Consider the following 23,363-nt stretch of genomic DNA (forward strand, 5'->3'; position numbering starts at 1 on the left):
TAAATTAGCCTGTCCACGTCTATCGTGTTGATCTGGATGGTGATCTGGACTGTATTTTCATGAGGACTGTAGGGGGCGATGGAGCACTACCAAAATGCTAAACACGGATGAAAGTGAAGCGATATGGCAGAATACAAGACGCATTTAAGTCAAAAACAGTCTGAAAGTTGATTTACGTGCCTTCTTTCACTAAAAGAAGGTGCAAAAATCAAGTTTTATTTGGATTTGTATGGGTAAGCCAGGCTTACCCTGCCTTATACATTATCATCAATTTATAAACCCCCCCGGACACCTCGGACAGGACGTGAAAAGTGGACATGTCCGGGTAAAAGAGGACATTTGGTCACCCTAATGTTAGCTAGCATTAGCTAGCGCTAGCTAGTAATGTTATCCAACGTTAGAATATGAGCTAGCTTACGCTAGCTAATGTGAACAGTAGTAAGAACAGTATCTAATACTAGCTAATAATAATGACAGTAAGAATGTGAGCTAGTTGGCTAGCTAGTAGTGTTGTTTTCTAGTTGCTTGTAAAACGTTATTGTTGTTTGCTAGTTTCGCTAGCTAGTTTTGCACTCGGTGTTGTCTTACCAAGGATGTTTGACCCACCCAGCCCACTCTTAAAAGCAAATCTAGCGTAGGTGGATTAGAGAATATAGCGCAGGAGTTCAACGGATTCAAACGAAAATAATATAAAATAAAAACTACTGAAAATTAATTTAAACTAACTGGGGCGAGTTTGTAAGCGCAACAGGGGAACAATTTTAAAATATCGTTTAAAGTCGCACAGAAATGAAAAAAGCATTCTGTCCCATTTTGGTTCACATAATTGGTCATAGTGTCCACCTATTCAACGATGTATGCCAAAAAAATTACCAAATTTTACTTTAGTTGTAATTTTATATCAAAGTATATAATTTCTTACTTCCTGGAAAATGGTAGGTCACGTGCAATGAAAACAACAGGTACCTTAGATTTTAGGCCAATAATCTCACAACATCCACCCGTCAATCAACGCTATCCTTCTATCGAATCTGTGTAAAGTTCTTAAAACCTGTCCACTTGTCAGTGTTCCAATCAAATTCTCTAAACATTATGTCCCACCCTCATAGCTTGTTTGCGTCGAAAAATACATCAAACTACGGAAGTTAGATGATCTCAAACATCAGTTTCTGTGTGACTTTAAAGCCTTCATGTTCAACTTTTGAAATGTAAGTAAAACGTGAATATGCAAATATCTTTTAACGTGGGCTTTGCTTCGGAAAATTGATTGCAGTAATGTGATATAAGTTGGGCTAGTAGTTTAAGGAGATTAAATCATATTTAGACCGGTATGGTCCTTTAGTACTTTTACTGAGACACCAAGTATAGTTTTTTGTGTACAAAGCAATATGTGTTGGCAATGGGAATAATGAACTGTGGCTATAGCAGTGGGCTGTGGTGTCGATTGATGGACGGAAGGACAGAGGGCATTTCAATCACTTTCATATGACTGACTGATGATTGTGTGCATGCAAATGAACAAATTATTGTAGTCGCTTTACAGTATCTCCCTTTCCGTCTACTGCCTCTTTCCACTCTTTTGTATAATGCAGTATCTCCTTTTTCTCCTTTTTGCTCTCTCTTCCCCTTCCTACCTTATTTATTGATCTACATCGAGTTCTACATCTGTATATTGCTTCTCTTTCCAACTGTGTATGAGCACATGTCCCTGTGTATTCAAGAGTGTATGAATGTTGTATCGGTTTGTGCATGTTTAAGTATATTTGTGTGTGTAAGTGTGTGTGTTCTGCGGCAGAATTTGATTGGCACTCACAGAGGTCACCCAGAGAAACCTGAGAGTGCAGAAGAGTAACTCCATCTCTTTTATTGACCAGGACACTTCTACACATCTGTTCCCTCTCTCCCCTTTACTCTCTCTTAATTTCAATGCTATTTTCTGCTGTGTTTATTATGGCTATTTAACCCCTGTTCAGAGAAATTGATCACTGAAGTACAGTCTCTCCTTTTCCATGTGGGGCTCTTTTTTCCCCAAATTCTTCATTTCCTGAATTTCCTCAAAATCATCATCAGGAAGTGATTTGGTCTAAATAGAATTTGGGGTTGTATTACTCAAGCGATGGCTCACAACAGCCGTGGTATATCACAGCTAAGGGGCATTGTTCGGCTCGATGTGAAGCTGAAGTGGCTGTGTGGTATTGCTGTTGGGAGGGGGGGGGGGCAATAATCTCCTTACATATAGCCTACATATGTTTATTTGTGCATGATTGTACATGTTTGTGTTTATGCCTGTTAGGGCTGTCGCGGTGAATACATTTCCCCAGTTGTACAAAAGGGTGGCACTACACCGCAGTATGCTATATTATTGCAGTTTTTTTGTTGTTGCTATTCTGGGCTGATATTTAATTGCTTTATAAATGACATTTTTGTTCATCTGCAACCTATTCAATTCAATATGGTATATTCAAACAAAAACAGGTTACAGTAGCAATATCCCTCAATTGAAATGTTATTTCAACAGAACAGTGCACACAAAGCAATAGGCCTTACCGTGGATAGAATTAAACCGATCTCTAAGCAGGCTACAAACTTTAAGAATAATAAAGAAACTATGAAAATAAAATAAATATAGGCTAATGCTTTTATGAAATGGTTACCATAGAAAAACAACACAAACTGTAAATTACAGCTGCTGCACAGCACTGGATCAGGGCCGGACGTTTTGTGGAGGAAGAGGAAAAAATATCTTTAAAATCATGTGCCTGAAATCGAAATCACATCACACTCTGCTCACTCACCGTATATTCCCTGACTACACTACTTTTTGTATATTGTTCTTTTTCTTAGCTTATCCTTTATTGCACTAACATTTTGTACTTGCTCTTCGCATTGTCCTGTATTTGCACTGTCCTGTCTTGTCCCTGCACCCTGTCCAATGTTGTCTCCATGTTATGCACCACGGCCGAAAGCAAATTCGTATTATGTTGAAAAACTGTATTGTAATAAAACAAATTCTGATTCTGAAAATTCTGAGTAGGCTGGCCTGATCTAAGAACCTGCAACATATTTATAAAACACACCCAAGTAAAACTACTGTAATTCTCATAATAGCCTAAAGACGTGGTTGTTTGAGGAACTATGATTCAGTATGAACAAAGATTAATTTGTCTCACATTAGTAGCCTATAGTTAACCCGAGTTGTTAACTTGATTTACAATAGGCCTAATAAAGATCTGATTTTCAGTTTATTTGCTTGATATTTCCTCATCATTCATTTACTTTTTCTGTTCATCTCCAGCAACTCGGAATGAATTGCAGCCTAAATAAACGGCAGCAGGCTATGATAGCTTAATTGTCCAAATAGAAATGGCCTTTTCATCTGACCGTCCTGCTCACCTCTACTCACTGTCAGCATTGCCCTGTCCATGGTCCTGAATCAGTGGAGGTTGTATCTTTTTGTTGTATCTTTCTGGCAAGCAACGTGTTTTCCATGTGTTTACAGTATGTGTCATAATATAGCCTAATGAGATTAGCTGATTTAACATTGCAATAGCATCTGAAAAGCTAACAACACAAGCAGGACTAGGCTACTGTTTCATAATTAAATAATGTGTTTATTTCACAGCTATTAACCTGAGTGTAACAATAACCTGAGTAGCCTATACAACTCGATAACATCATTAGCCTAACAAAAATTGTGCACCAATTTGTTGTGTTCATTTAATGATAAATAAATAAATAAATGAATAAATAATGAATACAAATAATAAAACAGTGTGCTATCTATAAAGAATATACCGGTGCTTTTGTTATGTCCTTTTACAGTAGGTCAGCATATTCATTTTAATGTGAAAACATGAACAGGTTGACTGTTGACTGACACATAGCCATAACATCATTCACAAAAAATTGTGCATTGAATGCTGCATGGCATCCCAATATTTTATATTTTTTAGCTCAGTGATATCATGGCAGAGGTGAGAAAACCGAAGTCAAACATCACAGAGGAAGCCAGAAAAACAAAAAGACAATCTGATAACTTTACGACAGTACGACAGTACACTTACTCGCAGAGCCTGTGGGGGCGCAGTTCCTAGAAAACCAGAGAAAACGCTATGAACTACTTTAAATAAACACATTTCTGCTGTAAACTGATGCAGAAAAGTATCAAATTGGTGCATAAAAATTCACCGGAATGCAGGAAATTCAGTGACCTCAAAATGTCTTGGGGGAGGACTCCCAGATCCCCCACTCATTGTGTCCTCCCAATGTTCATATCAAACCTATACCACTGTTAGGGCCCAATGTCATATCTTTTCATGGGGCCCAAAATCCCTGGCGGTGCCCCTGTACTTTTTGTGAGTGGCTGTAAGCCAGCGGACCACAGACAGCAAATGTCGGGTTGTCAATCCCTCTGTCCCTCCCTGGGTCCATCGGGTTGTAGACCTGCAGTTGTATGTTGCTACAACAAGAGGCAGTGGTCCCAAAACATCAAAACAACTATGACACCTCAGATTTCCCAGATCCACGGTGGCTTAGTGGTTAGGGAGTTCACCTCTACAACAGGACAGTATTTTGTCACCGGATGTTATAGAAGCTATGTAAAAATGCGGTTACCTGGTGGTTCTGTCAGTTATTGAATTTATGTGCAGTAATTGAACATTTGAAATATTCCTGTTTTGAAATTATACCTACTGTAGGTGTCCCAGTAATTACCCATTATATATTAGGCTATACTTTGCATGTTTATTTACGAGGTAAATGTTTAGTTTTTTCAGACGGACGGGAGAGACCCCATGGGAACAAAACATTTTTGTTTTTTTTATCTTTAAGGAAATGTACAGACTGTTTTGCAGATTAATTAACTGTGTCAAACTGATTGTGCCACCACAAGACGCAGCGGTCCCAGAACATCAAAACAACTATGATACCTCAGATTTCCCAGATCTTCAGTGGCTTAGTGGTTAGGGAGTTCACCTCTCAAACCAAATATCATGGTCGCGGGTTCAAACCCTGACAGGACAGTATTTTGTCACTGGATGTTATAGAAGCTATGTAAAAATGTGGTAACCTGGTGGTGCTATGTCAGTTATTGAATTTATGTGCAGTAATTGAACATTTGAAATACTCCTGTTTTTAAATTATACCTACAGTATAGGTGTCTCAGTAATTACCCATTATATATAGACCCTTTTACTGTTGGTAAAGAATTAAGTGTGTGCGGTTTATCCCTTACTTTAGTCCAGAAACAGAAGTTGAACCAATTTCAGCAAAATAGCTAACGTTACAGGAATCATCAGTGTAACTGCTTTAGCCACTGACCGCTACCATTAATGTTATGGAAGCTGCTGCTAGTTGTTGTGAGCCCATGAGCTAACTGGCTATCCCGCTCTTATTGTGCTGGATTAGCATTGGAAGCTTTGGAACTGATGTGTCCAGGCGACAAGACCTATATTAATTTATCAGACATTATTTCATGTCATTTCAATTCACAGCTATTTCAGTGGCATGCCTAGCTTCCGTCCTACCAGTCTTGCACAGAAACAAGCCATCCACACACATAAGCCAGGTGGACCTGGCCTGGTTATTTAAGATGACCAACACACAGCAGTCAACACAATATAGTGCAAGTTGCAACTCTACAGACTCTACAGTCACAGAGAGTGACCAGTCTGGTGAACTGAGTGTCTTCCCACTGACCTTTTATTTCGAATTATCCATCAACTATGATCAGACTGATGATTCAGAGTATCAGAATGATTCAGATGATCAGAATGATTATATAACAAATGTTTTAGCCAGCTAGCTAGCTAAATGATATGAAGTAGCAGCTACTGGCAGTATAAGTTACAGTAGCTACACAGTTAGCTAGCTCTAACGTTAGCTAGATAGCTACTCTAGCACGCCAGACTAGCTTCAATCCACGGGAAAAAGCATATATTAAAAGACTGATCTCAAGATTTATGAATCAATTATTCTTGATTCAAATGAAGATTGATTTTGAATCATAAAATCTGTTTTTTCCACTCAGCCCTAGTCTAGGTTGAGCTTGAGGTGGTGTCGCCATCCACTCCAAGATGCTGCATGCTTTGCTGACTCCACTTATGTGTCAGAGGGGACAAATGATAATTATTTATTTTGCCATTTAGTTCTGCTTGGAGTATGCTTTGGAGTAACTTGTTTTTAAGTTGATGTGCTACTTGCATAACATCAGGAAAAATGTTCATTCTTCTTTTTCACTCTCAGATTTCACAGCTAAGCCAAATTGGAGGAAGGGAAAGGATGAAGGACTGCACCAATAAGAACAGATATGCTACATATATGAATAGCCGTGCTGCAGTCTAGATTTTCATTAAAGCCGAAATGTATTTAATCTTTGAAGTACCTTATCAGTTTACTTTGGTGGTATGGGGTTTGTATGTTAATTGCCTGTGATAGATGTCGGTGGAGGTTTAAAGGGTTGTGGTAGGTAGTATTGTCCAAAACAATGGAAACACTACTCCATCAAATCAAATCAAACTTTATTTGTAAAGCGCATTTCATACACAGAGGCAACACTTGGCAATGCACTTTACAGAGAGCAATGGGGGGGTGGGCATAGGTCCCACCTCTACATATTCCAGAGATTAAACAAAGCCCCTGCCACATTTTCAACACATCTCTTCCTAGACTATCTTTTCACTAACTTTTCTGTTAACTTTCCCAATTAGCCATACCATTCAGGTTGGTATGGAGGTTGTTTGGCTGGTTGGTTGAAAAGCAGTCTTGGAGCAATGGCCCTTCATGTTGAATTTGGTCATAAGGTTGTTGGTGAAAAGCCTGTAAGGCATTTATCAAGCATCCCAGAGTGATGCCCCGTGCACATTATTGAGGTTGCATTGCGCCGGAAGTCATTAATCTTTATGAGGCCACTGCGTTTATGCATTGAACTGCTCTGCGTTGCGCTTGTATCCGTCAGGGTGCGGCAATACGTTAAAATATTTCAACTTTTGCGGTCTGTTTGCGTTCGATAACAACTGGAAGTAGCTACAATATATATAAATGATATCTGAAAAGGGGGTTCAAATTGGTGAACACAGCCCGTGACGTCAAGGATGCATGCGTTGTTTTTTTGTACAAGATGAGGCAAGACCGCCAGAGGGAATTGCGCCACAACACATTGCCGCGACGCAATAATGTGCACGGGGCGTGAGAGTGCTGATCTAGGATCAGTCATCTTTTAAACACAATTTTTCTCACTGGGTGGTCCCCAGGCGCTGCCCACTGCGCTTGGCTGCCCTTGGAGGAAGGACAGCATGGATGGGTCAAAGGCAGAGATCACATTTCATTGGCTGACCGCATTGTGTGTGTGTGTGTGTGTGTGTGTGTGTGTGTGTGTGTGTGTGTTTCTGGTTACCACTTCCAGCACCCAGTGTGGGTGTGTCTGTGTGACAATAAAGTGGATTTCCTTTAATATAGTTGGTACTGTATATAGTAGGTTGTGTTGTATTATCTATGAATGAGTGTAGTGATGTGTTGAATATTGAATGTTTTTAAAGTGGAAGGATTGGAAGATTAGCTAAAAGAGATCCAAATCAAGCAATCAAACCTAAAATGGCTGAAGGACAGACTCATGTAATGGAGTCCATTGAGATTAGACAAAATTAAGCAAGCATACTTGATGAGATGTAAACTGGAGGAATGTGCAGCTTGGGTAACTCAAATCAATCAGTGTTTTATTGAACTGTGTATACATTTTAAATTTAGATTGCTGAAAAATCAAGTGTTTGGGATATGAACACAACAAAAAAATATTTTGTAGTGGATTAGCACATACAGTATACACAAGTCTTAACCGTGGGCGCAAGGAACAGTTATAGACCACCAAGAGAAAAAGGTGTTTAAATTAAAAATGCAAATGAGCAGGAAAACGCGATACCAGGAACAATGCATTACCGAAGAGATTAAATTGTAAGTCATTCTTTGAGGCTACAAACATTTGTTTGCATAACATCTTGCCAATTGCGACCCCATTTTGGGATGTTTTGTAAATACAGACCCTGATCTGCACAGTATAACAGTAAAAGGAGGGACTATATTGTTATTTTTATCAATATGAGGAAAAAAACATTTGGCTAGACTAAAGAACACTGTAATAGCAGTTTGCCTGGCGTGCTCAACAATGCCTCCTGTTAGACCCCTAAGAAAGTACATTAGGCAAATGGCTCTTCTGGGAAGAGGTCATCCATAAGTAATTCCAAATCGACTCTAACCAAGGGGACCAGAGCATGTGAGCGGAGTTGTAGTGAGAATCCTGCTCCACGCTCACAGGGCTGTTGTTATACACTATGATCTTTGTGGAAAAAATAACCGTGTATGACTACTGTAGGAATTATGACACTTGACCTTACATAAGTAATTCTAAAATGTGTTGTGTTATAATTTTGTTTATAAATCATTATGAATATTTATGGGTGCCTATAACCCAACAAATGCGCTGCTTGACCTCAATATTCATTCAGATCTAACGCACCCGGCCCAACAAATGCACTGCTCATTTGCAAAATGTAACCCATCTCAGTAACGTCAGTGTAGGCTACGTCCAGACAGGATTTGTTTCACCAGGTAATGTAATTGTCAGCCTCACAACAATGAATGTACAAGCGTAGTGTGACTACAAGTGTTTCATGGACGTTGTCAAATGCACAATGGTAATGCACAAAGCACGCATACTTGCCAACTCGAAATTGGGCGGTATGTGCCTAACACTAACACTGTGCCTTAATCACTAACTTAACCGAGTCCCTCGAATCTCCCTTATGAACTTCGGTATCCCCTCATGATGACTAATAAAAATAATAAGTACGATCAAAAATCGATCCAGCGGTTTTTTTCCCGGTATGTGGGAGTGTGGCGAAACAATTGAATACCAAAACAGACGCCCCTCAGTAATTTGGGGGACTAAAAAGGGATTTTTTTTCCAAATTTTCCATTAAAATTACTGGGTGCTACGGTAAAAAATTCCGATGTCGGTCTAAACTAATCCTGTCCGGACAGGGCTAAAGTTTGTGTGTATGCCTGTGTATCATTGTATTAGTGTGGCTGTGTGGTATTTCTGTAGGTGGTGTGGGGTATGGGGGGGGGGGGGGTTATAATGGCCCAATTTTGCTGAGATCACCCTATAGCCTATATTTGTTGATTTATGCATGATTGTACATGTTTCTGTGTATGCCTACGTGCTCAGTGTAACCTAAGTGTATTGTAGCGAACAGGGGAGTATAGAACTCACCCCGAGCGCAGATCGAACCCACAATCCCTCGCTCCCACAAACCCCACTCACTAACCACAACACTAAGAGAGTTAACTCACTTAACGGAGCTATTAATGAGCTTTATAGAGGGTGGTTATTCCCTCCTCCGTCCGGGAGAGCGTGCCCTCACACTTCACTATACCAAGTCCCTGACGTCCTCACTCACCTTCTCCAATTGGCACTCACGGTTTACCATCCCACTTCTGACACCAGTGTAGCAAACGGGAGGGGGCGGGGTAGAGAACTCTCCACGAGCACAGATCGAACTCACGATCCCATGCTCCCAAATCCGACTCGCTAACCGCAACACTAAGAGAGTTAACTCGCTTAGCGCAGCTATTAACAACCCTTATAAGGTCTTTACAGTATGATTTTGTGTATGCCTGTGTGTGTTTGGATTAGTATGGCAACTCGACGTGGGAAGGTCACAGAGATATGCGGTTTGGACTGGCAGAAAGCTCTGAAATAAAACTTTGACCTAAGTCAGCTTACCGTGTGGGGGGCACTAGAGACACAGGGTTTGGACTGGGGTGTGCAGGGGTAGGGTAGGCTGCAGAGTAGAGCCCTGCTTTCTCCAACTCCAGGGGGACACCACAGAGCGGCCCCAACACAACCGCCCATTCACCTCCATTCATTTGGACTTGGGCTCAGGAGCCAAAATGTCAGTTTTCAATAGATTGATAGATGGATAGAATGTGCAGAACAACCACAACGGCTCCATGGGCATTGTGCACTAGTGTTTATAATGTGTTATAGACATGGGGGTGATAGAAAGTGTTACCCTAAAGGTAATCTATAATATCTTGATATAAATCTGGCTAGCATGGAATGGTTCAGTTTTTAGAGCCTAGGCCAATTTATTTGTGTAGTACTTTTTCTTTTCTTTTTTTTAATTCTCATGTGTCCTAAGTGTATGTTTGTTTGTGTGTAATGTATTACTGTGGTTGTGTCATGTCTTAAGGGGCCATGCCATCAAATATGCAGGTATTGGATGGATGGATGGATGGATGGATGGATGGATGGATGGATCGATCGATCAAAGGGATGGATGGATAGACCGATCAATCGATCACAGGACAAACACAAGTTGCACTATATTGCACTTTGCACTACTGTATAATCTTGACTCAAGGCTGTCGTAAAGAGCAACACGCAAAACCATGTAAATATAAGAACAAACCAATCAGTCTAAATAGCCATGCATACTGTATGTATTTAGCCCTGTGTATTTGTCTCTCTGGTTAAGTTGTCATCTATAGATCCCTCAAATAGCCCAACGTCATAAGCCCTAAGGCATATGTGGGAACTTGGGAGAGCACAAAAGACTCCTTTTAGTTTTGGACTCTGTGAGCACCATCAAGATAACAACTTCAGGCCCAGAGGCTGTGAAGAGTTCGTCTACAGCTCTTCAATAGACTCCCTTTATCATCATCTCATAAAAGCATTGATTTAATCAGGGAAACAAAGACATTGGAATCTGGTGACACGGATCATGGGGAATTTGGACTGTGATACCCACAGGGTGTATGATGACCTTCCAAGAGGACCCAGGAGACAGATAGAGGATGGTCTTTGTATTTAATGAGTCTATGTGGGCACTGAGACAAGCATGGTTGGCATTTTCATAGCATAGGATGGTATATGGTTTAAATAGTGTATGTACACTGTACAGTTCTGTTCTGGTAGCACAGCATGCAGCTGGGCATTTCACCTTGTGTTCTGCTCACACTGCCACTAATCAGACATTAATGTTAACCCATTTTACAATCTGATTATGATATGTTTTTTGTGCATGTTATTTTCATATGCTGTATACGCTTACAAACGACAGTACTTCATTACTTAGTAGATCAAAACAACTGCCAGTTAACAAGCATGAGTCATATGGCTGGATCTTACCTTGACAGACAGTATCACTGAAGGAGGTGCAAGCCTGTAACTCCAGCTCTTCCCCATCATCACAAATGGTGCAGGGCAGGCAGGGCTCCCTAGAGCTCTCCTGGTCCGAGTAGGTATCCCTGGTGCACTCCTCGCACACTGTGTCACGGTCATGTTCGCAACCATACAGCATGCCGTGGCCCTCTGGGCACTTAGTGCAGCGCTCACACTGGCTGGACAGCTCATTCAGATAATATCCGTAGTCACAAACGCAGATGGCATCATTGGTGTCGGTGCAGGGTGACTGCATCCGTAGGAGGCCCTCACAATGGGTACAAAGTTGGCATGTTTCTGTGTGGCTGAAATATTCAGAGAATGTTTCACCTGGGAAAGAGAGAGACAAATAGAGACAAAATAGGAACCTGTTTAGTATTTCTTTAGTCACACTGGCCAGTAACACTTTATTATAAGTGCACACTATGAAGCATTATTGATACTTAAATAATTTATAAAGTATTGTTAACACATTAATACACATTCGTAAGCAATTCATAAACCTTGCTATACATGTATTATTCTTCATTAATAAGCTAATGTATTGCGTTTAATGACTGCATTTTCATACTTTATAAACAATGGATTCACCATTTTACAGACCAGCTATTTAGGAGTTGTTAATGGTTCATCAGATGATTTAGAAAGTGTAAGTTAACTATGTAGATGTACATTTATGCATGCATGTATCCATATAATGATTGAGACATGCACTAATGGTTAGTGAGTGTGTTAACAGATGTTTTATAAACACGTACTAATACCGCAATTCATGATGAATTCAAGCAGTTATAAAGTATTTACTAGTTGTTAGTTAAGTATCTTGTGGGACCTAATCTAAAGTGAGAACTATCTATGCCTTACACAGCATTTAAAAAATGAGATTGGTAATACAATTGTGACCAATTTCAACTCATCTGTGTTGTGCATTTTTAATGCACAGGGGTGGATTTGATCTCAGGTCTCCCGGAGTGCAAACACCGTTCTAACCAGCTACACCGCTGAAAACAGTAACGCAACCGGATGTTATTTATACTAGTTGAGTTAAACTAGTTATACTAGTCCTTATACCTGTTCTTTCCTTGCAAATATAGCATCCTTGCAGCTCAGCAGTGTGGAGCACTGGTGCATAAAACAGGAATCACTAGTTTGAATTCCGGCAGGAACATTTTTGATTTAGACCATGGGCACTTACTCAAATCATACATTTTCATCAGTAGCCATGGTAGCAACGTTTAAACCTCTAGAGTTTGGTGTTCAACCACCCCAAGTTCTCCCACACAGTTCTGGTACTAGCGTACACTGTTTGTTGAGGAACATTAAGAAATGTTGTTCATTTAGGTTACCTGATATATTTCCTTAAGCAAATATATTAAGTCACCATCAACATAATCCTAGTTTATAAAGTAGTTTATAAAGTTATTTCAACTGGATAGAGAACTGAGAAACACTATGCGATAGACCCATTTGTAAGAGCATCTCTCAGGGGTATTCTAGAAAGCAGATTTAGTGAAAAGTTTGTTCCCTGAGAGACACTAGGTTTTCCGTCCCAGAAAGAGAGGTAACTCAAACTAGAGGAAGAGAGCTCAAACCCATTCCAGAAAGAGAGGTACTGTAACTCAAACTCTGTCTGAATTTAACTTGGGCTGTGTTGAAATTCAGCAAACAGAGGCAAACATTCATGGTGAACATGTTTTCTTTGAGCCCTTGAGTAATCAATGCTTATTTTCTGGATGATATATTTTGGATGTAGTGCTACGAGTACAATCTAATTTCACATTTTTAGAGGAAAAAGGGCCTCCGGTATTCAATCATACAATTCACATTTCCCTCAGACCAGCGTCCATTTTTGTTCACCGATCACCATTCGCTTAAAGGAGTAGTAAATGGAAAATCATGTTTAGCCCTGTTACTTATGTTATAAGGTTACTTATGATCATATACACTGGTTCAGATCAAAAAGTTGACAAAACTAGCACTTTTGAGAAAGTCTGATAATTGCTCTACCACCGATTTGGTCATACAATGGATGTGGGTGGGCACCGTGAAAAATCATTCAAAAAACATGTTAAACTCTCAATTTCAAAGACAAGAAACTCACTGAGGTGTTAGTTGGCGTTCTGATATATAATTCACCATAAAGTAAGATTCTAGTTCATCTGGAAAGGCAATGGATTTCATAAAATGATCAATAAAACCCTACAGGATTCATACTTTGCAGCGAATTTGATGTCAGAACACCAACGGACACCAATTACCCCCTCGGTGAGCTTCTTGGCTGGATTGTTTCTGTTCAGATCTGGTAGGACAGAAGCTAGTCATGCCACTGAAATAGCTGTGAATTGAAACAACATGAAATAATGTCTAATGTCTGATAAATTAAGATAGGTCTTGTCACCTGGTCACATCAGTTTCAATGCTTCTAATGCTAATACCGCATAATAAGAGCGCCATTATACAGAAATTCTGTTTCCTGTGGCATATCATGTTTTTCCCCCTCACTAACCACACCATATCCTGCAACACCTCAGAGAGAGATAGAGAAAGAGAAAGAGGGGAGAGGTTGAGGAGAACGCAAAGTATACTTTGTTAATATTACATTCCTAACTGACTATCCACAAATGTTTGTAAAAAGGTTCTAAATATAAAGTTAAGTATTAGTTAATATTACTGGTTAATAACTAATAATTTACTGATCATATACAACGGTTTACAAACCATTTGTTAAGAGTCAGTAACTACAGTACATTGTACTATAGTATAAATGGTTTAATAGCTTATAAAGATAGTTATTATGAAGTGTAGGGTAGGGAAGCTTAGTTTTATCACTTCAAATACTTGTATTCCTGATTAAATTTTTCCAGCTCTATACTTTATCTGACACATTGTCAAGCACGTTATCTCAGCAGATTTGGGGGCAGTTATGATTATCATCTTCTGGTGCCATATGATTATTTCTACTGACCATAGCAATTACACGTGGACACACAATGAGTATGGACAAGTCGGTCAATGGTCAGTTGCATAATGTTCTTATCTCATACACTATGTATAACACTCCCCCACCTCGAAGACATCTATTTAGCCCAAATGGCTAGTTTCCATCTGCTGTCCCTGGCCAGATATTTAAAAGGCAACCTGTAAGAAAAGCATAAAAAGCATAAAATCTGACCAAGTCAGATGTGTGTCAGAAACTGCATACGTCCACTCATTCACCGCAAACCCCACTCTTCTCCTCCAACTCCCCTCCAATATATATACAGACACACACACACACACACACCCAAACAGAAATACCATATTCCCCAACCCCCATCCATCAGTGCTTTCAGACCCATTATCCTAATGCCATGCATCAATAATGCAAGTCAATACATTAATTACGCCAGCCTACAGCTAAGGGGAGTAGAGAGGGAATAGGCTGCCTTGCCTGGCTCAGCATATAATAATATAACAGCAGTTATATAACCCAGAGCTAATATTCAACACATTTCTTTGTTTTAACTCCTATAAAAGTACTTGACAAACCAGCAAAAGCAAGTATTAACAGGTATTTGTCTGACCTGTATGAAAGCTGAAAGGAGCCCAGCAAACATCTTTGTATTGGACCGCCAAAGTTATCAGGCCGGCATAACTATATTGGTGTGTTGACATGGATCCAATTCTCTACCACTGTAGACTGGCTGATATTGTGTCTATTGCTACTGGGTACCACAGGTGACAGCCAGCCAATATTGGCCTTTATGATACAGGCCTATACATTACATGACCAGGCCAGGTCAAACCTGGCTTATGTGTGTGGCTGGCTTGTTTCTGTTCAGGACTGGTAGAACAGAAGCTAGTCATGCCACTGAAATGGCTGTGAATTGAAATGTCATGAAATAATGTCTGATAAATTAAGATAGGTCTTGTCGCCTGGACACATCAGTTTCAATGCTTCCAATGCTAATCCTGCACAATAAGAGCGGGATAGCCAGTTAGCTCATGAGCTCACAACAACTAGCAGCAGCTTCGATAACGGCGGTCAGTGGCTAAAGCAGTTACACTGATGATTCCTGCAACGTTAGCTATTTTGCTGCAATTGGTTCAACTTCTGTTTCTGGACAAAGGTAAGGGATAAAAAGATTGGAGTGAAAGGATGAACGTGTGGAGGTTTGGGGTATAGTCCCATAAAGTCATCCTCACTGGGGCCTTGAACCCCAGTCTCCCGATTGAGAGTTCTATGCTCTCACCACTACTCTACTTGTGCAGCGGAGATCGGCGGGTTGGTTTTGGTGTCCTTCTTCCAGTCCCTAGTGTGGGTTGGGGTTAGAATAAGGGTTGGGGTTGGGACAGGATCTGACCTATAAGGCAAGGGGTAAAAGTCGGAGTGAAAGGATGAACCTGTGGAGGTTTGGGGTATAGTCCCATAAAATCGTCGTGGGAGTCCATTGCTTTCACCGCTACTCTACTTGTGCAGTGGGTTTCGGCGGGTTGATTTTGGTGTCCTTTATTTTGGTGTGCTGGGACTACTGCCTCTTGTGGTGCCAACAGAGAAGTCAACATTCAACGGAGGGAGGGAGGGAGGGAGAGAGTGACAACTCAATTGTGACTGTCTGAGAGGTATGCATTATTTCTGCACAACCCCCGGTATATACGCCCGGCAACTCACTGTTGTTCTAAATCAATGCATAATTCAAGATACGACCTACAGTGGGTAGCCTCGAGCACTTATCCCTGCCGCAGCATTTCACCATCAAAGTATTTCAAAGGGGAAATCCTGTGGAATTTCAGCCTGCGTTATTTCGTTTCAGTGACACACCACCTACAGGTGGCGTCTTTGAGCAGATTTAGCAGACTTGGTTCACTGTGTATTTCTCCTATAGTCTACGAAAGAAGACAAGTTTTATCATTGGATCATTAAATTGCACACATTCTATGTATGACACACAGCACAACATTAGATGTGTACTGTGGAAAACTCCCTGCTGTGGGACTTGCTGACTGCACATCTCTCTTCGCATGCACATTATTAGTTCGTAGCCACAGTTCGTTTTAGGCAGCTAGAGTCGACCTAACCTAGGCGCTATAGTTTATCTATGCTTACATTATTTCCTACCATTGTGCTTGGTGTGCATCGCTGATGAAGTAAGTTGTCATATACTTTATTATTTGTCACCAGCATTTACCTTCTAAAGTGTATGATCTCCTAGTGCTGTGATTGCTCCATAGCTAACTACATTAGTCTAGCCTTGCATAGTAAACATCCTAACAGGTAATATCTCCCATGTTATGTTTAGATTTCATATTAATCTGAGTGACCTTTATTGAAGTGGATGTTCTGTTTGTACAGTCTATTAGTAATGACTATATGCCTTAAATATTAGCTTAGATACTTACATTGTACGAATCAGCACAGTTGTGTGAACATTTTTAATATGTGTGTGAGCGTTCAAAACTGTAGGAGTGCCAGCAGTTCACAAAATGTGTGAATATTTTCAAAGCAACAGCTGCCACCACTCTAAAAACATCAAGCTACTGAACATTCCATTTCAATGGCACAAAAAGTATTATTAAAAGTAAAATTACTTAAAAACTATAAAAAATATCAAAATCTGAATACATCCGATTAATAGCCAAACGTCATGAACATTTTAAACGTTTAATGAAATTTCTAGCACAAAGTATGAAGAAGTAGTTAAAGGTGGGGTAGGTAGTTTGACGTCAACAAGGCCTCCAATTGGTCATCTTTTTCAAAAGAACCCGCCCCTCCCTCTTGTCAATCATGATGTAGTCCCTCCCTCCAAACATGACTGGTAGGTGTGGCGAGATAGAGACCTTGATTGGTCAATACATTCGGGCGCGGTGCATTCTTTGAATCCAAAATACAGAGGCAGCAGTAAACATGGAGATGCAAGTTTATTCTCAGAGCACTTCTGTTACTGATAGCTTAAAGGATATAATACCAATTTTACCAAATAAAGCCAAAAGCAAACTACCTATCCCACCTTTAAGCAGCAAAAAACTGGGGAGAACTATAAGAAAGAAAGAAAGAAAGAAAGAAAGAAAGAAAGAAAGAAAGAAAGAAAGAAAGAAAGAAAGAAAGAAAGAAAGAAAGAAAGAAAGAAAGAAAGAAAGAAAGAAAGAAAGAAAGAAAGAAAGAAAGAAAGAAAGAAAGAAAGAAAGAAATAGTGGGAATATCACAAGTTGGGCTAGCTTCTACAAGTTAGCCCTGTCATGGCATACTTTTTAGTTGTATAGTATTCCTGTGTTTTGAGCCATTGCAATTCAATAATCTCTGTATTTATTTGCTGATAATTTTCCTATTGGTGGAGCTTGGTCACATGACATCTGTAACTAAGGAAGTGTTACAGAATGCCCAGAAGGCACTAGCAACGTGTGCCAGCAGCAGCTTTTCTCACACTGAAAACATTCTTTCCTGTTCTAGCCCTGGAAAAGGCTTTGGTTGTAAGTTTACATTTCTTTCTTTCATAACAGAAGTGTATAAAGCTATTTTGACATGCTTAGTTTGAATTTAACTTCAAACAAAGGGAATCAACATTATTGTAAAAAAAAAAAAAAAAAAAAAAAAAAAATTGAGAGCCACATTTCATCAAAATGAAAATTTTAAATTGACATAAAATCACATGAACAGCACATCTCTACCTCCAGAGATGTAACCAGCCAATCCCAGCAGGTCTGTGAGCGACCTAGTTCTCTGAAACCCTAACCTCATCTCCTCATCTGACAAACAGAGAGTTGGGGGGTAACCTGACATGGCATCTGGGAAAGCTCAGTTGGAAAGAATTTGGAAAAGGGTAGGCACTTAAAAAAAAAAAAAAAAAAATACAGGTAGGTGATTGGATGAACCGTCTATCACCATGAATCAGGGGCTAACGTGCACTGTTGTCACACCTAAACCACGCCAGTAGCTGCCAGTAGTTTCTCCTCATTGGACACTGACTGGCCAAATTCTGTTTGAGCTCATGGATCTCGAGGTACTGTAGCTTGTCCAGGCTGATCTGTGGATAGAAACAGAATGTAAGCTCACAAGATCAGGATGGTCTCAAGGCTAGATACATGATAATGGTACATTTCTAACAATTTAAATCTGGATTTTGTAGAAATCCAGAAATAGACAGCTCTACCTTCAAATTTAGAGATCAGCTGTTCCATATTCCATGAGCACAGTAGATGCAAGGCAGTGAACCCCACATGTCCAGAGTGTACCAAAATACTTGCGTAGAGCCCACGTTCACAGCCGCGTCAGCATAGTTTGCGTAGAGTATGAATCAGGCCTTAGTTAGACAAAGACAACAAAATATCAGATATGTTACATTGATCATAGTACTTTGTATTGGATGAGTTTTCACTTGTGCGTCGTGTAACTACATCTGCCAGCCTGTGCATAGTCTAGCTACCGTAGCCTATCTAAATGTATTAATCACCCCTTATTTGTGTCAGTCATATGGGAACATAGGCACACGATTAACATTGCTAGCAAACTCTTGCTCAATTTACCACTGCCAGGATGTGGGGACACAGATTAGGAGCTCTCAATCCAGCCCTCGTTAGCTAACGTAGTGTGGCTGCTGTTAGCTCGCCAACGCTGCACAACGTTAGCTACCTGGGCATAGCTAAGATAAGCCTAGCTAGGTGCTAGATTGGCTATCTTAAGTTGAGCGCCCCCTCTTCATTTCCCAAATACCACACATATAGCTAACACTAAAACTGTCATGCTATCTCAATTTTGTTGTAACTAGATATCTGCTCTACAGATTTAGCACTAGCTACTACAAACCAAATTTCACATGCATTAGCTAGACCAGTAATAGATGGAGCTGGAGCTAATGCATTGTAACATCGTCAATAGCTAGTAAGCATAGTTCCTCACAATTAGCTAGTTACTGGTAATATGCAGTAGTAATGTAAACATTATGCTGATTGAGCAAGAGTTTGCTAACGTTAATTGTAAATCTCATTAATTAAAAAATAATGTTAATAATAATAATGTTAATTACTTACAGGATTTGGTCAGCCAGAAGTTTTGCCCTGGTCTTCTTGTCTGAGGGGACTCTGCAGCAGCAGGAATATTGAGCCAGTGCCTGGGTATGGTCCAGCGGGAATTAAGTTCCAGCGCTGGGTCTAAATATTAAAGCCGAGCCACTCGCGCTGTCCTTGGCTGTCGCGGTGTCACGGACAACTGCACCCCTAGCAATGCTCAAATCATTTAGGCTGTTGACCATTTATAACTGTTGACAAACCATTACACCAATGCATGTACCAAATGCATCAGTTTGTTACAGTGTAGCTAGCCCCTACCAAACAACAGCACATTGAGATACACTGTTGTCTTTCTTTTGTGATTTTGTTTCATTAATTCAATCTAATTATGGTTGCCTCTCTGTTTAGCCATGTATTTCTTTTATTAAATTACCCAATGTGTAGAACCAAATAAAAAAGACAAAACATCCCTTGAAGGTCTAATGGTGAAGTCTGCAAGTGTCCACTGTGTCAGAACAAGAACAGGGAAAAACACCCAGGGAACAGAGTAGCCTAATAATAATAAAATAATAATCATAATCTTCATCATAATCATCATCAAAAGGCAGTTTAGACAGTTTTGTGCAATCATGAGTGTTAGATTGGAAGGATTTATACTTTTTACCAAATATATTTTCTGCTGTAAAATGATTGTTTTTAGGTTATTATAGTTTGCTTCATAGATTTTCAGCATGGATTTTTTTTCATCTTTTAATGCTTTAAAAGGTGATATAGATAAAAAATGTATGTAGACAAAAAACTTTTTTTTTTTTTCTTTTTTTTTTTTAAGGCTTGTGAGCCAATAGTACGACTCCTGATCACTCCCAACACAGAGATACCGCGTGGTACCAACGTCGTACTACTATTGCCTCACAAGGCTTGATGGGAAGAGGGGAAACAAACCTCTGATATCTCAGATAGATAAACACAACATTCATTTTGGACCAGTCAAAAAAATGTCAATAAATTCATCATCAATACATTTTGCGGGTGAAAAGCATTATGTTTTTAAAAGCTCTGTGGTGTTATTTTTTATTTGTCTACATGAATATGTTATCTATATTAACTTTAATAACGTGTGTGACGCGTGTGTGTGTGTGTGTGTGTGTGTGTGCACTTACTATCCAGGCAGGGGGCACAAACAGTCTGGGTAGCTCCACATGGTTTGATAACTCCCTCTCCAGGCGGGCACTGCTTGCAGCACTCTCCATTGGTGGTGAACGTGCCTGAGTCACATGGTTCCTGATTGGCCAGAGTCCCAACCTACCAATCAACAGAAATATAAGAACTCACTAAAATATACAGACAAATCCACACACAGACAAGACTCGGGATATCTGTTGTGTGTGTGCGCAAGTTTTTGCATCCCTGCATTTGCTGAGCAGGGTTGTGCAATAAAATCAATTCAGTAATACAATATTTTTTAACGTGATACTGTATTGATTTTCCAGCCCCTCGTATTGATAATTTTTTTCTACAAATTGATATAGATACAAAATGAAGGATAGAATTCAATCATTGATACATTATTCATGGTTAAAACAGATTTAAAATGTCCTTACATTTCCTCCCTGCCCTTAGGATCGCGGCCAGGGAGCAAGGGATGGAGTTATATTTTCAGCTCCTAAATAGTATTTATTCCATCATGTGACATTTTGAGCAAAAGATCTTATTCAGACGTGTATATTGGCAATATACCACACCCTATCATGAGTTATTCAGTATTTCACAGGATAGTATGATGCTTGCTTATGTGGTTCAATAATGTTGGATAGATTAGAATAGACTGGTGATAGTGTATGGCTTAGGGATGCATCGATTGCACTTTTCTTGGCCGATTCTGTTTAGTCAGTCTGACCTGACGATTTTGATTTTTTGATTCTGATTTATAATTGAACTATAATTGACAGCATACACAAACATGTAACTTTTCTTTAATGGAAAACTGAAATTCATGTCTATGTTCATAATAAAACATTGACTATTAAATAACTTACATTTTCTTCAAAACTGTGACGCAAGTGATGTGAGCTGCCTCTGCTGACCCATACCGCACAAGACGCAACTATGACAGTGAAAGCTATTCATCGAGGAATAATTGCTGTATGCATTTGCGAGATGCCAGTGTCTGTACTGGGTAGGCTGCAGAAGTGATACCCTTATGCTTCATATTCCTACCTTCAGAAATGGAGTACGTCCTCTGGAGCACACAGTTGTGCAACCCATTTGAAGTTGTGCAACTGTGGGTTGAGCACTTTTGACATTCATGTTTGCTTGCTATGCATAAGTTCATCTCAAATGATCAGATGTTGCTGCATGATCTATTTTACACTGATTCATTGACACAATATATCATTGGTGAGAGACATGTTAACTGTGCACTTGTATTTGATCTTTCATCTATTATTTTAATATCACCCCATATTGATCAAAGTTGATCTGATTTGGTTGTATAGTATCAGAGGAAGATCTACAATATAATGATCAAATTAAAACCTTGTTTACCTAAAACTGTTTAGCCCACAGTGCAATTCACCATGTGATGGTGCAATGTATTTTTCAATACTCAACCAAAATAATTGCCTGGCCTTGCAGTTGTGGCTGCTTTGAAAACAGTCTGTTTAAGTCGTTGAGAATGTAAACCCAAAGGATTCATGTGTTTGGAATGTTACTGACAGAAGAACCAGGCCACAGATACTACAAGTCCCCTCAGGCCCCTTTGAGTCAGCTGTCAGCTGGTGGGTGTGTAGGCCTAAGTGTTTGTGTTTGGGTGTGTGTGAAGATCTGTCATACTTATTAGCATACTTTACTTATACCCCTATACAAAAATTACCCTTACACCAAAATTAGCGTATATTGTATATGTGCGTACCAGTGCATGTAACCTACTAACCATGAAAGTGCTAGACAGGTAGAGCACCCATTACATTAGTAATTTAGCAGACGCTTTTATACAAAGCGACTAACACTAATTGCATTTAACGTAGGAAAAGCCAAGTACTACTACTTGCCAGAACTCACAAGTGCATCTTCTTTCTAAAATAAGTGACTAAGAGCATAATCTAGTGCTGAAGGCAAAGTACTGTCCTGACGTCAGTGGGTAGTTCGTTCCACCACTGCGGGGCCAGGACAGAGAAGAGCCGTGACCGTGTCGATCGACTGCAGGGGCCTCGGAGTGACGGGGCAACCAGTCGCCCCGAGGTACAGAGCGTAGTGGTCGGGATGGGGTGTAGGGTTTGACCATGGCCTGGAGGTAGGAGAGGGCTGATCCTTTCATTACCCTGTAGCCTAGTGCCAGAGTTTTAAACTGGATGCGAGCCACTACAGGAAGCCAGTGTAGGGAACGGAGAAGGGAAGTTATGTGGGAGAACTTAGGGTGGTTGAACACCAGGCATCAAACACCCCCGCAAATAAAGTTACAACGCAACACCCTCCACCCACCTGCTGTCAGTAAAAGATTAAGCGGTCTATAGTGGATTATATCAAAAAATAAAATGAGAGGAGAATCAACAAAATGAGGATCTAGAAGGTTGAGGAGGTTGAGGGAGAACCAACAAGAGATCCCGACTCAATGATGAGAGTGCAGGTGAAGACCCACTGAGAAGAAGAAAAAGTACTACTTTCAGAAAAGAGGCAGAGTTAGCTTGTGTCATCCCAGTAAAAGAAGCCCTCCTCCCGGTAGGAAAGTTGCATAAGCACTGAATGAATGAAATAGTATTGTGTGTCAGTCTTCATTGGTGTCCCTACTATGCCTACAGTAGCCTATACTGGTGAGGTGAGGAACGTGACAGTCTTACTACGCCTGCAGTATATCGCATTGTCATAGTCCAGACCTATAAATGAGAATAGATTCACATGGAGGATGGGGCACTGAGTGCAAGCCCGGGTTTCATATTTCCATCGCCCATGACTACTGCAGAGTCATTGTCCCAGGAATGAATGCCAATTGTAACCTTTCCCACTTAAGACAAAAGCCAGATGGTGTTAGTGGGTTTTTTTGTCCAGTGGAAAAGAGGCTTTACACTGTCTGGTGAAGGGTGGTCCCTAACATCCACTCCACATTTCCTCCACCCTTTCTCCCTTGACCATGTAATTCCAGGCCCCATCCACCTGCACGTCTCTG

General features: G+C 40.1%; 1 protein-coding gene across 1 annotated transcript in view; it reads right to left on the reverse strand.

Moving 5' to 3' along the window:
• Nucleotides 1-21,508, reverse strand: part of ngfrb (nerve growth factor receptor b) — a gene marked incomplete at both ends in the record, with an annotated part of 38,693 nt that extends 17,185 nt beyond the window's left edge. Inside the window, 3 exons of the mRNA XM_084456141.1 lie at nucleotides 11,186-11,548; nucleotides 20,362-20,503; nucleotides 21,419-21,508. Coding sequence (XP_084312267.1) covers nucleotides 11,186-11,548; nucleotides 20,362-20,503; nucleotides 21,419-21,508 — 595 coding nt within the window. The remainder of the gene's footprint in view (nucleotides 1-11,185; nucleotides 11,549-20,361; nucleotides 20,504-21,418) is intronic.
• Between the last annotated feature and the right edge of the window lie 1,855 nt (nucleotides 21,509-23,363).

The sequence above is a fragment of the Borostomias antarcticus genome (assembly GCF_949987555.1).
Source record: "Borostomias antarcticus genome assembly, chromosome: 22".
NCBI classification, from domain to species: Eukaryota; Metazoa; Chordata; class Actinopteri; order Stomiiformes; family Stomiidae; genus Borostomias; species Borostomias antarcticus.